The sequence below is a fragment of the Canis lupus genome, chromosome 23 (assembly GCF_011100685.1).
Source record: "Canis lupus familiaris isolate Mischka breed German Shepherd chromosome 23, alternate assembly UU_Cfam_GSD_1.0, whole genome shotgun sequence".
In the NCBI taxonomy this organism is placed as follows: Eukaryota; Metazoa; Chordata; class Mammalia; order Carnivora; family Canidae; genus Canis; species Canis lupus.
Window position 1 is genome coordinate 1,341,991 of NC_049244.1, and position 13,603 is coordinate 1,355,593.

Here is a 13,603-nt window from a genome sequence, read left to right on the forward strand (position 1 = left end):
ACATGCAGGAAGCTGTCAGCAAACACTGTGGGAGGGAGGAAAGGAAGGGGGAGGAGAGAGGGAAAATATTTCCCAATTCCCTCCCTACCTTGCCCTCAAGCAGGGCAGTTTCCTAGCCAGCCTACCAGAGTAGGAGAGCCAAGAGGGAAGGGATGGCTGAGACTATGAAATGATGATGAATCTTCGCTACCTTGCCCAGCAGAGCACTTCACTTCCTATTGCCTCCTCTGAGTCAGGCATATACTTAGGACATAGCACAATTTCCTCTGAATTAAACACTGCCCCCACCCACCTCTTCACTGCTTCACTCTGCCCTGCCTCCCAGTTATGGCCTTCTGCCTGCTTTAAAAATATATTATTGATTTAAGAGTTTTATTTCCAATAGAACAGAGCAGGACTGCAAACCTGCATACTTCGGTGAGAAAAGCCTGGGATATGGAGATGGACGACACAGCTGGGTTGGAACTCTGACCTCGGGAAGGTCAGCCCTCCCAACGTGCATGTGAAAACCGAATGACAGACAAGCATGTGCAGCCCAGGGATAGAGGACAGCACACCTTCTGCCCCTCCTGCCCAGTCCTTAAACCTTGTCTAATTCCCTACACAAAGGAAGTCCTCAAGAAATATTTGTAGCATCAACCTAATCGGTACATCATGCACTGTCCCTGCCAACAAGAAGCCTGAGTATGATCCCAATAGGGAGCCAAGAAGAAAACCCATATGAGAAAATGCAAGAAAGGGACCACATTCCTGAAGCCTAGGCAGCAGAAGCATCAAGGAAGAATGGACTCAGGAAGTCAAGCCAGGCCACATGGACCCTTGCAAAAGCCTGTGAACTTGTAAACTCTTATTAACTCCCTGTTAACTCCTAAGTCCTGCTACCTCATATTAAGTCCCATTAACTCTATGTGTCAAATGTATCCTGAAAGAACTAACCAACATTCTCCAGAAATCAGAATGTCATGTATGTCATATCTACCACAATCATCCCAATTTCCAAATAAGGAAGAAGAGGTTGCATTGTATGGCAGGTTTTTGACAAAGCCCTATGACCTTCCTGGTAACCGCTCCCTAGAACTGAAAGCAACTGCGTAATACTCCATTCTGGAAGGGTCTGCTCCTGTCTTTATCTTTCTTTGTGATTTCCTGGTGATTTCTAAGTGTGGTCTGAGCTCTCACAGGAGATCAAGTACACCAGAGGGAGACTCTCTGAGGCACTTCCATCAGTGGTCCTCCCACCGAGCCAGTTGGCCTTCCTGTTCTGCACCGCACCTGCTGGCGGAGAAAAGAGAGGTGTAGCCAAAGCTAGTAGCTCTGCTTTCCTATCATAGTCAACACTACAACCACTTACTTAACTCCAGACAGCACATTTCCTCCTTCCTTGCGCTTTTTGCTCTGAACAGTTTGAAAGAAGCCCTTTTTGCTGTTGTCCCTAGCATTTTCCTCCAAACCTCAGGTCATTTCTGTTCTTATACCTCTGCCAGTCTTCTGCTCTTGTTCTGCATTTTGGGGTTGCCCCTTCCAATTCTCAAGCAAGTCATTTCCTAAGTCTGAGCATGGCAGAGATCTCTGTCCGCCACCCTGATTTCACTGGGCTCATGAGGCTCATTTACTCTGTAGACAGAACACACTTTGTATAACTTCAGATACTTAGTGGGTCACATTCCCTTTCAGTTTCTGGTTAGGAGCACACACTTATTTTTCCTTTGAATTACTTCAAGCTTTCCGCACATAAATTCACTTTTACTGAGATCAAAGGTCTCCAGTCACTGAAGCTCCATGTACCTCTGCTCTTTCCACTTTCCTGCTCTTTGCCAAGGCTAAACTCCCCAGCCCAGGTTTTGATCCCCAGCTGTGGACACAGTTCACACTCCCACCTTAGCCACCTAGATTATCCAGAAAGTCCAAGGTCAGTTTCTATGTGGGGTGGGCTGAGCCACATCCTTCTGCATGTTGGCAGGGGTTGGCAAGAGAGAACCACTTTACCCCCCAACTGTGTCCTGGGGGCCCCACCACCCCCAACAGGACACCCAGTATGCTCTTGGGCCCAGCTCAGCCAGAAAGACATGCAAGGGTCCACTGACACACCAGGAATAAGAAGCCAACACTCGTATGAGCCCAGAATGCCAAGGCCTTCACCCAATCTCAATCTTATGCAAGCTAATTATTTTTAACAGCACCTTGTATCTTTACTAATTCTAAATCCAAAAACAAAAGGTTGAATCTTATATATAAATGTCAATCTAAAGTAAGAACTATGTCCTCTTTGTATCTTTGTAACCAGCTGGGTACCTACCTCAAGCATTCTAGATGCTGAACACATTCTCAGTGAATTGAGTCCAATATAAAGCCCTAATTTTCATTTATAAAACACCAACACGTTATTCAATGTTATATTCATTTATAATGGGACATAGTTTTGTTTGAAGTTTTTAAAATCACTTAAAATAAACTTCCAAAAGCTTCACCTCTCTGGAAAGTTTCAAGAGGAAAGGGGAATCTACTTATTGAATCAGACTGTACAACCCTTTCAGCATAAACTCAACATCAGTGTCATAGATCATCACACCAGTAAGAGCCTGGCTCTGCATTACTATAACTATAAATGTGAATACATTTCATGGGGTCCCTAGGTATGCATTACTATAGATGCCTGCTGATGAAAGGTAACTTAGGAAAAATAGAATCCTCTTTACAAGGCTTCTGAAAAATCTGTACTTATAAAATTTAAACAAGGTAATTTAACCTTTGTTAACCTTTTGTCACTTCAAATGAATTCATGCTAATTAACACATAAGCTTCTCTTATTTGTGATTTTCTGGTTTTTATATATGATCTGTACAGTTTTGTTTTTGAAACCGTATCATGAACAATATCATTCACATATTGTGTCAACATCTGATTCCACACAAAGCTGAAGCACTAAAGAAACCACAAATCTCTCTCTCTCCTAGTAACTTACCTTTCAGAAAAATTAGTTTGTTACCCTAGACACCATCCCACCTACCCTATTTGCCAAGCAAGCCCTCCCAAGAATGGCCAGGATAGCTCACCTGAGAGGCTGTGGGTCTATGGGAGAATCCAGCAGCAGCATGGCTCCGAGCAGGGGAACCGTGAGAGAGACAGCCAGCATCAAGAAGGTCACTAGGAACACACGGCCACTAAAGGAGCTGCCAGAGATGGAATATACAAAGGCGATCAGCAGAGGCTCAGCCAGGACAAGCTCAGCTGGTCTCAGAATGGTCTCACCATGAGACTGCTGACCTCTGTGGCTTGTGATGAAACTTCAGGAATCCTAGCAAACATGCTTTGTTCTTTTTAATCTTCCAGCTGTAGGGGAAATGCTTATCAGTTATTTGCCAGATTGTATTATAAGCTGTACCTTCAATCATCTAGCGGAGTCTCAAAAAGGGCAAATCAAAGAATTAATAAACACAAAAATGGAAGAAAAGAGGTGCAATGAGGTAATGGAGACATACTCATCTACAGAGATGATGTGTTTCCCAAAAGCCACTATTTCCCGGTACATGGATTCAAAGCAGCACCACTCAGTCCCTAGGATTCCCAGCTTTGGTGGATAAAAGACAGAGATAAGTTCATGAAGTAAAGGGAACACAGAACAACTTGCTGAGTGTCCAATTCTCCAATCATTTTGCCAATAGCACCACACCTTCAAGAACTCAAAAGCAAATCCCAGCTTTCTACCTGGTAGAAGTCTGACAGACACTGACAGTTACTTACAAAGAATCTATACAATCATAATTCCAAGTTATCACTACTAAAGCCTTGGGAAGATCTAAAAACTGTCTTGGGAATCTTGTATAACATTTTTGGACAAATGACCAACGGTAACTAAAATATCGCTCAAATGATCCTCACATACATTACTTATCTGATAAATAAATGAGCATATTTAGCCTCTTGTTACATCATAGGATCATTATTTGCTTTAAGTGCATTCAAATTTACTAAATACATCAAGATTAACTTAAAGAAAATAAAATCATGAGCTCCTAATGTAGAGAATCCTTTTCTATCCAAAAAAAGCTGACTTAAAGAAAAAAAAAAAATCAAGACTCATACTTAACAAACACTTCATTGAAGGGCAGTGTTTTGTTTGACTTTGGACAGGCTAGTCTTCTGCGGTATAAACCTGATTCCAGGTATAGTACAGAAATGTGGGGGACTAAGGGCCAGTCTTAACTTTCCCAAGTCAGCTATGCCACTTCAGCCAGGTTTCTTCACACGCCTGGGTTCCCCACTATGAAATGGTGTTTGGGGTAGAATAACCTCAAAATCCTACCCAATTTGAATATACATGACTTCAATAAATCAATATAGCAGAAAATGCCTGTTTCTACTGGGTGGAAATAAAAGGCAAAGGGAAAGAAAAAGAGGAAAGGGAGGGAGAGAGAGAGCAAGCGAGCTTTCATTGCAGACATCTGGACATCTTGCAGACACCTTGCAGACATCGGGACAACACAACTGAAGAGTGTTTGACTTCTGCCAGCAATGTGAATGGAAGGAAATAGATTCTCCCCTAGTGTCTCCAGAAAGGAACTTGGTCAACTTGATTTCAGCACAGTGAGACCTGTCTGGGACTACGGACATCCAATACTGCAAGTTAATCCAATTGTGTTATTTAAGCCACAAAGTGCATGGTCATTTGTCATGGCAACCATGGAAAACTAATCCAGTTTTCTAATTAAACTATTTTTGTTGCCTGGAAGTAGGGTATTGCTGTAACAAATACCTAAACATGTAGAAGTAGCTTTGGAATTGGGCAGCAGGTAGAGGAAGGAAAAATATTGAGAAGGAGGATAGAAAATTTTGTCCAGATTTCCTTAAACAGTCTTAGTAGAAAACCAGATGTTAAAGACTCTGCTAGCAAGGGCTCAGAAAGGAGCATGGTAGAGAATGCCTAAATTGTTGGGAACAGATGGACAATGAGGTTGCTGCTGGTAAGGGCTCAGAAGGATGTCCAGAACAAGTTACTGGAAACTGGAGGAGAGCAGATCCTTATCATACTGTGTCCTGTAGCAGTGTAGAAAGCAGAGCTTGTAAATGAGCCAGGACACTGAGCTAATCCCTTTCCAAGCAGATTGAAAACCTCTACCTCCCAGCCCTGTCTCCAAACCCCAGGGCCACACAGTCTTCTAATGCAGCTGACTGATGCCAGTCAAGGGTGCAAGAGCACAGTACATGAAAATGCAGGTGCGACACAGATCAGCTATGAACCCGACATGACAACAGGCCAATGCAACCTGCTGATAGGTCTGAAGCAGGGGAAGGAGTAAGGGCCATGAGAACAAGAATGATAAAAACAGTGACAATACGAACATGCCATGAAATATGCTTTATACATGGGTAGCTAGGTAGAACTATGTATCTCTCTACTTTCCAAAGGGAAAGTGGTCAGAGAAAGACAAGCGGGCCCACAACCCACTGCCAGAAGTGGAAGAGCAGAACAGAGGGCCAGGTCTGATTCTACGGCTGCAGTCACCATTCATTAACAATACAACCTGCCAAGAACAAGCAGAAGGGGAGAGAAGTCCAGACCTAAAGCCCCTAGAGCTAGGGTTTGAAAAACACGGCCCAACTTAATCGTGACATTATTTTGGACATTTCACATATATGGGATCATATAATAAGTGACTTTTCATGAATGGCTCCTTGCACTCAGCATATGTTTTGAAGTTCATCCAGGCTTCAGTACATATCAGTACTTTGTTCCTTTCCATGGCTCAATATTCCACTATAAATATATATATATATATATATATATATATATATATATATATATATATATGTATTTACAATATATATTTATTTATATACATAAGCTTACTTCATTTTACTATGTTTCACACATGTGGCTTTTTTTTTTTTTTTTAATAAGCTAATGGTTCAATACTTCAGTGGAGGAGGTCACTGCTGATGTGGAAATTAGAATCAGAAGTGGGACCTGGAGATGGGGCTGAAATGTCGCAATCTCAGGATAGAACTTTCACAGATAAAGAGTTGCTTCTTATAGATGAGCCAAGAAAATGATTTCTTGAGATGGGATCTACTCCTGGTGAAGAAGCTGTGAAGACTATTGGAATGACAACAGAGAATTTCAAATAGTACATAAACCTAGTTGATAAAGCAGTAGCAGGTTTTGAGGGGATTGATTCCAATTCTGAAAGAAGTTCTGTGCGTAAAGTGCTATCAAACAGAAATCATTGTGAGAGGAAGAGCCAATTGGTGTGTCAAATTTGACTTATTTTAAGAAATTGCCACAGGCACCCCAGCCTTCAGCAACCACCACCCTGATCAGTCAGCAGCCACCACCATCAAGGCAAGACCAGTAGAAAGATTAAGTCTTGCTAAGAGCTCAGATAATGGTTAGTATTTTTAGGCAATAAATTATTTTTTTAACTTAATGGTATATGTACATTGTTTTTCTAGACATAGAAAACCATTGCACAGTTAATAGAATATAGTATAAACATAATTTTTCTATACACTGGGAAACCAAAAACTTCATCTGATGCACTTTATTGAGATAAAAGTAGTCTGGAGCTGAACACACAATTTCTCAGATATATGCCTATATCACAATTTGTTTATCCACTAATCCACTGATGGACATTTGGGTGAAAGAGAGAAATAAGGAGTGACAACTTAATAGGTACAAGATGTTCTTATGGAGTGATGAAAAAGTTTTGAAACTAGAAAGTGCTGCCCAACACTATAGGTCACTAAACTGTATATACTCTAAAGCAGTTAACTTTATATTATGTGAATTTCACCTCAATTTTAAAGAATATTAACAGTGATGAAAGTGTTCTAAACTTAGATTGTGGTGATTGTTGCAAAACTCTGAATATACTAAAAACCACTGAATTTAACATTTTAAAATGGGTGAATTTTGTGGTGTGTGAATTTTATCTGGTTCAAAAAAAAAGTCAATGACTCAACTATGCAAACTGCCACTGAGGCTAGGACTCAGTTACTCAAGTGATTCTTTTAAGTGTCCTGAAATCCCAATACAATAGAAATAACAAAGTATCTATATGGTAAAGCAAGGCTGTTTACAAGTGTAAATGACAGAAATGACTAATTGTGTGGTTTTTTTAAAAGCAAAATTCCAAAGAGAGACAAATGCAAAGGCGAATGGTGAAAATATGTGGCTGGACTGCACAAATCATTTGGGTAAGGTCCAACAAGGAAGTCCCTGTCCTTAAAAGGAGGCTGATGTAATCACTCCTCTCCCATCTCCTCCAGTAGAGAAGCAGTCCCTTAGGGGAAACCATACTGTAAAATCTTTCACCACAGAGCTGTCCTCAATACAAGTGGTGACACTCTGGCCACTGTGCTACCTTACCTTTTCCTTACCTAACATGATTCTACATAAACACAGCCTTCTCATTTGTCAACTGTAAACTCTCCTATACCACACACTGTTGCATATGTTTTTTAAATCTCAATTTAGTCATCCAACTCACAGATGGTGACACCCCACTTGAATACCTGGCTGCCCCTTCCCCACAAGAGTAAAGGCTCACTGGTCCCCAAAGGAAGTAGCCCAGCCAGAACTGAAAGCGGGTGCTTCTGGCTAGAAAGGCAGCCAGAAATTGGGAGCCCATCCCTGCCAGGGTTCCAATGAATACCCTCTTGCAATCAGTCTAAAAAGCTGAAGAAAAATTCAGAGGCCAACCAGTCCAGGGCTCCCAAAGGTGGCCAGTCCCTGAACCACCTATACCAGATGAATGGGGCAACTTCAAACAAGGCCCAGAAATTCTGACTGGGCAGGCCAGTGTGGACCTGAGGACACTTTATCTTCTCTAGTGCTCCCCAGCTGTCCCTGATGTGCAGCTGGATAACACCAACTCTATCCAACTCCCTGCCCAGTGATGGATGTCCATCAACAAACCCCCACCACCACCCCGCCCCAGCTGATCATGAGACACAGCCTCTACTGGAAAGCTCTGTGGTCAGGTTTTATAAACAACCACTTTAAACTCCTTGAGCAGTGCTGTCCAACAGAACTCTCAGCAATGCTAGCAATGCAGTAGCCACTAACTCTGTGTGGTAGCTGAGCACTTTGGGACAGGACTAGCATGTTACATAAATGAGTCAAAGATGGCCTCCATGTATTGGCCCTATATTGTCTCTTCCCTGCAGGCTGAAACCCATTACCTCCAAAGGCCCACCAGCACCAAACTCAAACTTTCACATACCTGGTTATTTAAAAAATAGTCAAATAGGCACATTTCAGCCATTTAGATGAACTGTCTGCTTTGCATATTCTGTAAACCTCAGCAACAATAGTTACCCATTGGTAAGAGTTTCAAGGCCTTGAGCTATTGCTGCTGCTGCCCCAGAGGTTCACCTGGATAGAGGCTCTTCTCCTTCCCCCCCCCCCTCCTGGGCTGTGGCCCCCTCTCCTGCCACGAGAGACTGTTCCCACATGCAAACCTGTCCAAGTGTTGCCCAATAAAGCTCGTGCGTGCCACTGCCATCTCACAGTCATCTTTTTCCTTGATCTGCCCCCAAATCCCTCAAACCCCCTACATAGTACAAATGGGAAACTGAATTTTTAATATTAGTCCAGTTAATTTAAATAGCTACATACGGCAAGTAGCTACATCAGACAACACAGCTTCAGTTCATTTAATAGTCCTTCGCACACAGCATTTAGTAGTCAAGTATATACATGTGCCAGGTACTATCCAAGGCCTTAGGAGGATAGCAATAAAAAAAGGTTTCCTGCCTTCTGTATATTCTAGTAAATAAGCAGATACCAGAAAGTGACACATGCAATCAACCACCCTTCTAGGTCAAAGAATCTCCAGTCCTACAGGTGTCCCTCAGATGGTGGTGGGGCTTGCAGAACTTTCCTGGTTGTTTCAGTTTGTCAAAATTTCCCATAAAATGTGGTGCCCAAAACTCAAAGCAAAGCTCTAGTCTAAACCATAACTGTCACTCCACAAAATGGCTTTAATTATCATAACTGAAAAATATGGAGTTTTCACATAAAAACCTGGGTATCCAGCTTCTCTTGAAAAAGCAGATATCCATAAAACCTAAGGCTGCAGGGGCAGATGTTCATGGCTTTCTACTCTCAGACAGATACACAGGTCCTCTTTTCCCAGCCCCACACCTGCCATAGGCCTTACCACAGCAAGATTTTATAAGAACTAAACAAAGTGACCAATGTACGTGCAATGCTAAGACCAGGGCCTGGAACATCAAAAGTGCTCCATAAACAATAAGTAGCAGGAATGCTGCTCTCCTGGGAGGCATCTGAATCTGTGACTGCCTGGCAATGGGACTCTGTACCCAAGCTCTGGGCAAATTTATTTTAGCTCAAGGTTCATTCCTGCAGACTCACAGTCACTTATAATTCTGCTTTTCCTGCCTGTTTGTCCCCAGCCTCTGCACACCTGCCTTACATTATCTTAAATAAAGGACACTCCATGTATCCCTATCTATTTTCACAAAGTGCTGCACATTCTCGTCATAGTCTCTTTCCAATCTGTGCTGACACATCCAGGAAGGTTGGCAACTTCCCTTCCAAATGCAGTTTGGCAAATCAAGTTGTTTGCTCCAATCTCTTGGAAGTGCCCTAAGCAATGCCCTCCTTGAGGACATCTGCACCCTGAAATTTCCTACATTTCTAAGAGCAAGAGAGCAATCATGGTGACTCAACAGGATTTGGCAACTACTATTGGCTCAGCCATGTTTTGCAAAATCCTCTGTAACTTCACCAGGCAAACCTAAAAGGTGTTCTCCATCCCCTTCTGCACACAGGACATCAGGGTCTTGAGTTGTAGACTGAAGGCTCTATGAGATCAAAAACAATCTGTGATTTTGTGGGAAAACCTATGGACCAGAGCCCCAGGTATCAAGGTGACCCTTGGAACCTAAGGAGGTCAAACAGCACCAACCCCAGTCTTTCAACTGATTGCACCTTGAATTTGTTGGTTTCTCACATTCCTTTAAACTGGGGCTCCCTGACTGTAGATGTCTTCATTTTAGCAATGAAAACAAGTTAGAAACAAGTTAAAAGAGCCATTTGAAACACACACCTTGGGGGAGGGCTGAGAAGAAAACATTGATTCCTGACTCCTCATTACCACAACTTTATGATGGTCCCATCTGTCTCTCCATCCTGCCTTCCTTACTTTTCGGTCTTAAAAAGTGAAAAGGAAAATGAACGTAGTACAGACTTTTAATTAGCTTAAAATCCTTCAGAAGTTTATTGAAAAAGTAGCTTCTAAATTTTCAATGTATTCACTCTTCAATCCTTAACTTTTATATAGAGACATTAAACAGCTATTCTCTCTTCCTAGACTGAACTATGTTCCAAAAGAGAAGGAGTATCAGTGTTATTATAATCATGCTGATAGAGTTTATAAAGCATTTGGAGAAACTGATGCCAAATAATAAGCTTGCACTAGTATGTTAAAGTGCTTAGCTCATCTATATTCCACACTGAATAAAGGGATTTAATGACCACATTCCCCATTATAGCTTAAACACAAAAATTCAAGAGCTTTGCCATAAAAACTTGTTTCCAAAGCATAATTTTAAGAATATGCTTCTCAGTCATTGCCCAGCTGCCAATGCTATCCTTATTCATTCCTTTCTGCTTCTCTTTTGACTCCATTACTCTAACTTTATATAAACCACTTCACTCACATAGACCTCAGTGACTTCCGCAGCCAAGCAGAGCTAACATCACATTTCATGGCAAGAGTCAGGAGACAACCTAAAGTATCACTAGGTGTCTCTTCCACTAAAATCTACTGACCTACTTCTGTTCTCTTGATTGAATAACTTATCATCCAAGTTCATGGGGGTTTTTTCCTGCTTAGCTCATCTAAAGTTTATTCTATAGTTCAGATTGCTTTACTTCACTCACTATACACAATGCTTTCCTGGCTTAAGGTGAACCCTCAACTTTTAAGGTAAATCTAGAAGACAATGAGGTAATAAATGATCACAAGAGAAATGAAAAATAGAAAAGAATTACATCAGAAAAAAGAAAAACAACTACAGTGTCACAATAATAAAAGTAGAAAAGGTGAGAACTCACTTTGAAAAAAGAGACCATTAACAGATATATAGAAACGGGATCAAATACATAAGAAAAGAAAGAGTTTAGTTAACACAGGAAAATAAGAACAATGTTCATCGACAGGGAAGTCAAGAAAATGTCTTATATAAACACAGTTTTATAAAAGGCAAAGTGGAAAAGATCAGCAGCAGATGATGATTCTGAAACATCCAATTAGTCCTGCCATTAAGTCAGAAATCCCACAGAGGAACTGAAAAAATAATGTACTTAAGTCTGCCCCTGTGCCCTGCAGCCAGGAGTTGGGCCCACCCAAGTGCCCTCAGGTGCTATATGCCCTGATTTTCAACACCCTGCACCTCAGGGTGAACTCACAACCAGTTGCTCTTTCATTTCTCAGTAGAAGCGTAGGAGAAAGCCTTGTTTTCATGGTTTCTGTGGTAAAGAACTGCCAGTCCTTACATATTCATTCTAAAAGATTCCTCAGTCATCAGCAGACCATGTCTTCATAGTATCCACAACCAGTAAAGTGACCAACTTGTCCTGGTTTGCCCAGGGTGAGCACTGAAAGTCCTCCGTCCCTGGAAACCTCTGAGTTTATTCAGTATATTCCTTACCTTTCCACTGGCCCAAGGGGTCAAATATTACCAAAATCTCTTCTCTGCAAATTGCCTTTCTGAAGTCAAAGCGCTCCTCTTTGCGATAGCCTTCCTTCAAATGTGGTCCTCTCATTATCATTAGTGAATATTCAGTCTGTTCCTACAAAAACTAGCCCTTATTATGTACCACACCCCTAGGCACACCAATAAATATTTCCAATATTTCTATCAACTTGTAATCAATCAGTTGATTGTTGATTGACTGTAGTCAATCAGTTCCATAACTTTGAGGCTGGTCTACATGGGGCCTCTTGGTCCTCCCTAAAAATTCTCAGGAGACAAAATTCAAGAGAGAAACTTAAGTACATAAGTATATTTTTTAAATGTATGTTTAAGGATCCTGCTTTGGACTGTTGGGGATTTACCCCAAAGATGCAGTTGCAATGAAACGCCGGGACACCTGCACCCCAATGTTTCTAGCAGCAATGTCCACAATAGCCAAACTGTGGAAGGAGCCTCGGTGTCCCTCGAAAGATGAATGGATAAAGAAGCTGTGGTCTATGTATACAATGGAATATTCCTCAGCCATTAGAAACAACAAATACCCACCATTTGCTTCGATGTGGATGGAACTGGAGGGTATTATGCTGAGTGAAGTAAGTCAATCGTAGAAGGACAAACATTATATGTTCTCATTCATGTGGGGAATATAAATAATAGTGAAAGGGAATATAGGGGAAGGGAGAAGAAATGTGTGGGAAATATCAGAAAGGGAGACAGAACATGAAGACTCCTAACTCTGGGAAACGAACCTAGGGGTGGGGGAAGGGGAGGAGGGCGGGGGGTGGGAGTGAGTGGGTGACGGGCGTTGAGGGGATGAGCACCGGGTGTTATTCTGTATGTTGGCAAATTGAACTCCAATAAAAAATTAATTTATTTAAAAAAAAAAAAGGATCCTGCTTCGGTTTTTAGCTAACAAAACATGGTGTATTTAAATTCTGGAAGGTTGGGAGAAGCGAAGGCCGAAAAATCTGAGATTTCTTTATCAACTACTTTCCTGCGCTTCTTCGTCCCTATCAGGAAAAATCTGCAAGCCTGAATTCCCACAAAAGTCGCTTAACGAGGGCACTTTCGCTCTTCACTTTTTCCCGAAAGCCGCTGCGGACGGCGGCCGCGAGCGGTGGGCAGGTGCGGAGGCCGGCGCTGCCCGGAGCACCAGGCGCTTCCGCAGGAGGCCGCGAGCGCGGGGCCGGGAAGCCCTAGGACCCCGGCAGGCGGCGGACCCCGGGGTCCGGGAACCCAGCAGGAAGGTCGGGACAGAAGGGGCGAGGAGCTAGGGGCTGGCGAAGGAGCAGCCGCTCCGTACACTGGGAGGAGCAGGGGCGGAGGAGACGGACTCTGAACCCGGGAGCGAGAACGAGCGAGGACGGGGCGCAGGGGCGCAGGGGCGCAGGGGCGCAGGGCGGCGCTGAGCCCGTCTCCCGCTCCGCTGGGTGAGTTCTGCCGGGGGCCGCGGGGGCGGCGGCTGCAGCGCGCCCACGGCCGACACCGCGTCCTCGTGGCCGGAGTGGGGCCCGCCGCCCGCCCGCCGCCCGCCGCCCGCCGCCCGCCTCACCGCCCCGGCCTACCTGCCGTCCTTGGCCGCGGGGGCCTGGCCGTCGTCGGTGACGATCTGCGGCCGCAGCGGCCGGCGCTGCCGCAGCCCGTCCGCCTCGCTCATGGCCTGAGGAACAGCGCCGACCCCACGGCCGACCCGGGGCAGCAGAGCGAGAGCCGCGCGGGCCCAGCCGGATCGCCGCCCCCCGGCCGCCCCCCGCGCCGCCCCCCGCGCCGCCCCCCGCGCCGCCCCCCGCGCCGCCCCCCGCGCCGCCCCCCGCGCCGCCCCCCGCGCCGCCCCCCGCCGCGCGCGGAACTGACGTCACCGCCCCGCCCTTTCCGG

At 44.0% G+C, this 13,603-nt stretch overlaps 1 protein-coding gene across 1 annotated transcript in view; it reads right to left on the minus strand.

Moving 5' to 3' along the window:
• Positions 1-13,452, minus strand: part of APMAP (adipocyte plasma membrane associated protein) — a 35,062-nt gene extending 21,610 nt beyond the window's left edge. Inside the window, exons 1-2 of the mRNA XM_038570217.1 lie at positions 13,293-13,452; positions 3,054-3,170 (exon numbers count right to left, since the gene is read on the minus strand). Coding sequence (XP_038426145.1) covers positions 3,054-3,170; positions 13,293-13,384 — 209 coding nt within the window. The 5' untranslated portion in view covers positions 13,385-13,452. The remainder of the gene's footprint in view (positions 1-3,053; positions 3,171-13,292) is intronic.
• Between the last annotated feature and the right edge of the window lie 151 nt (positions 13,453-13,603).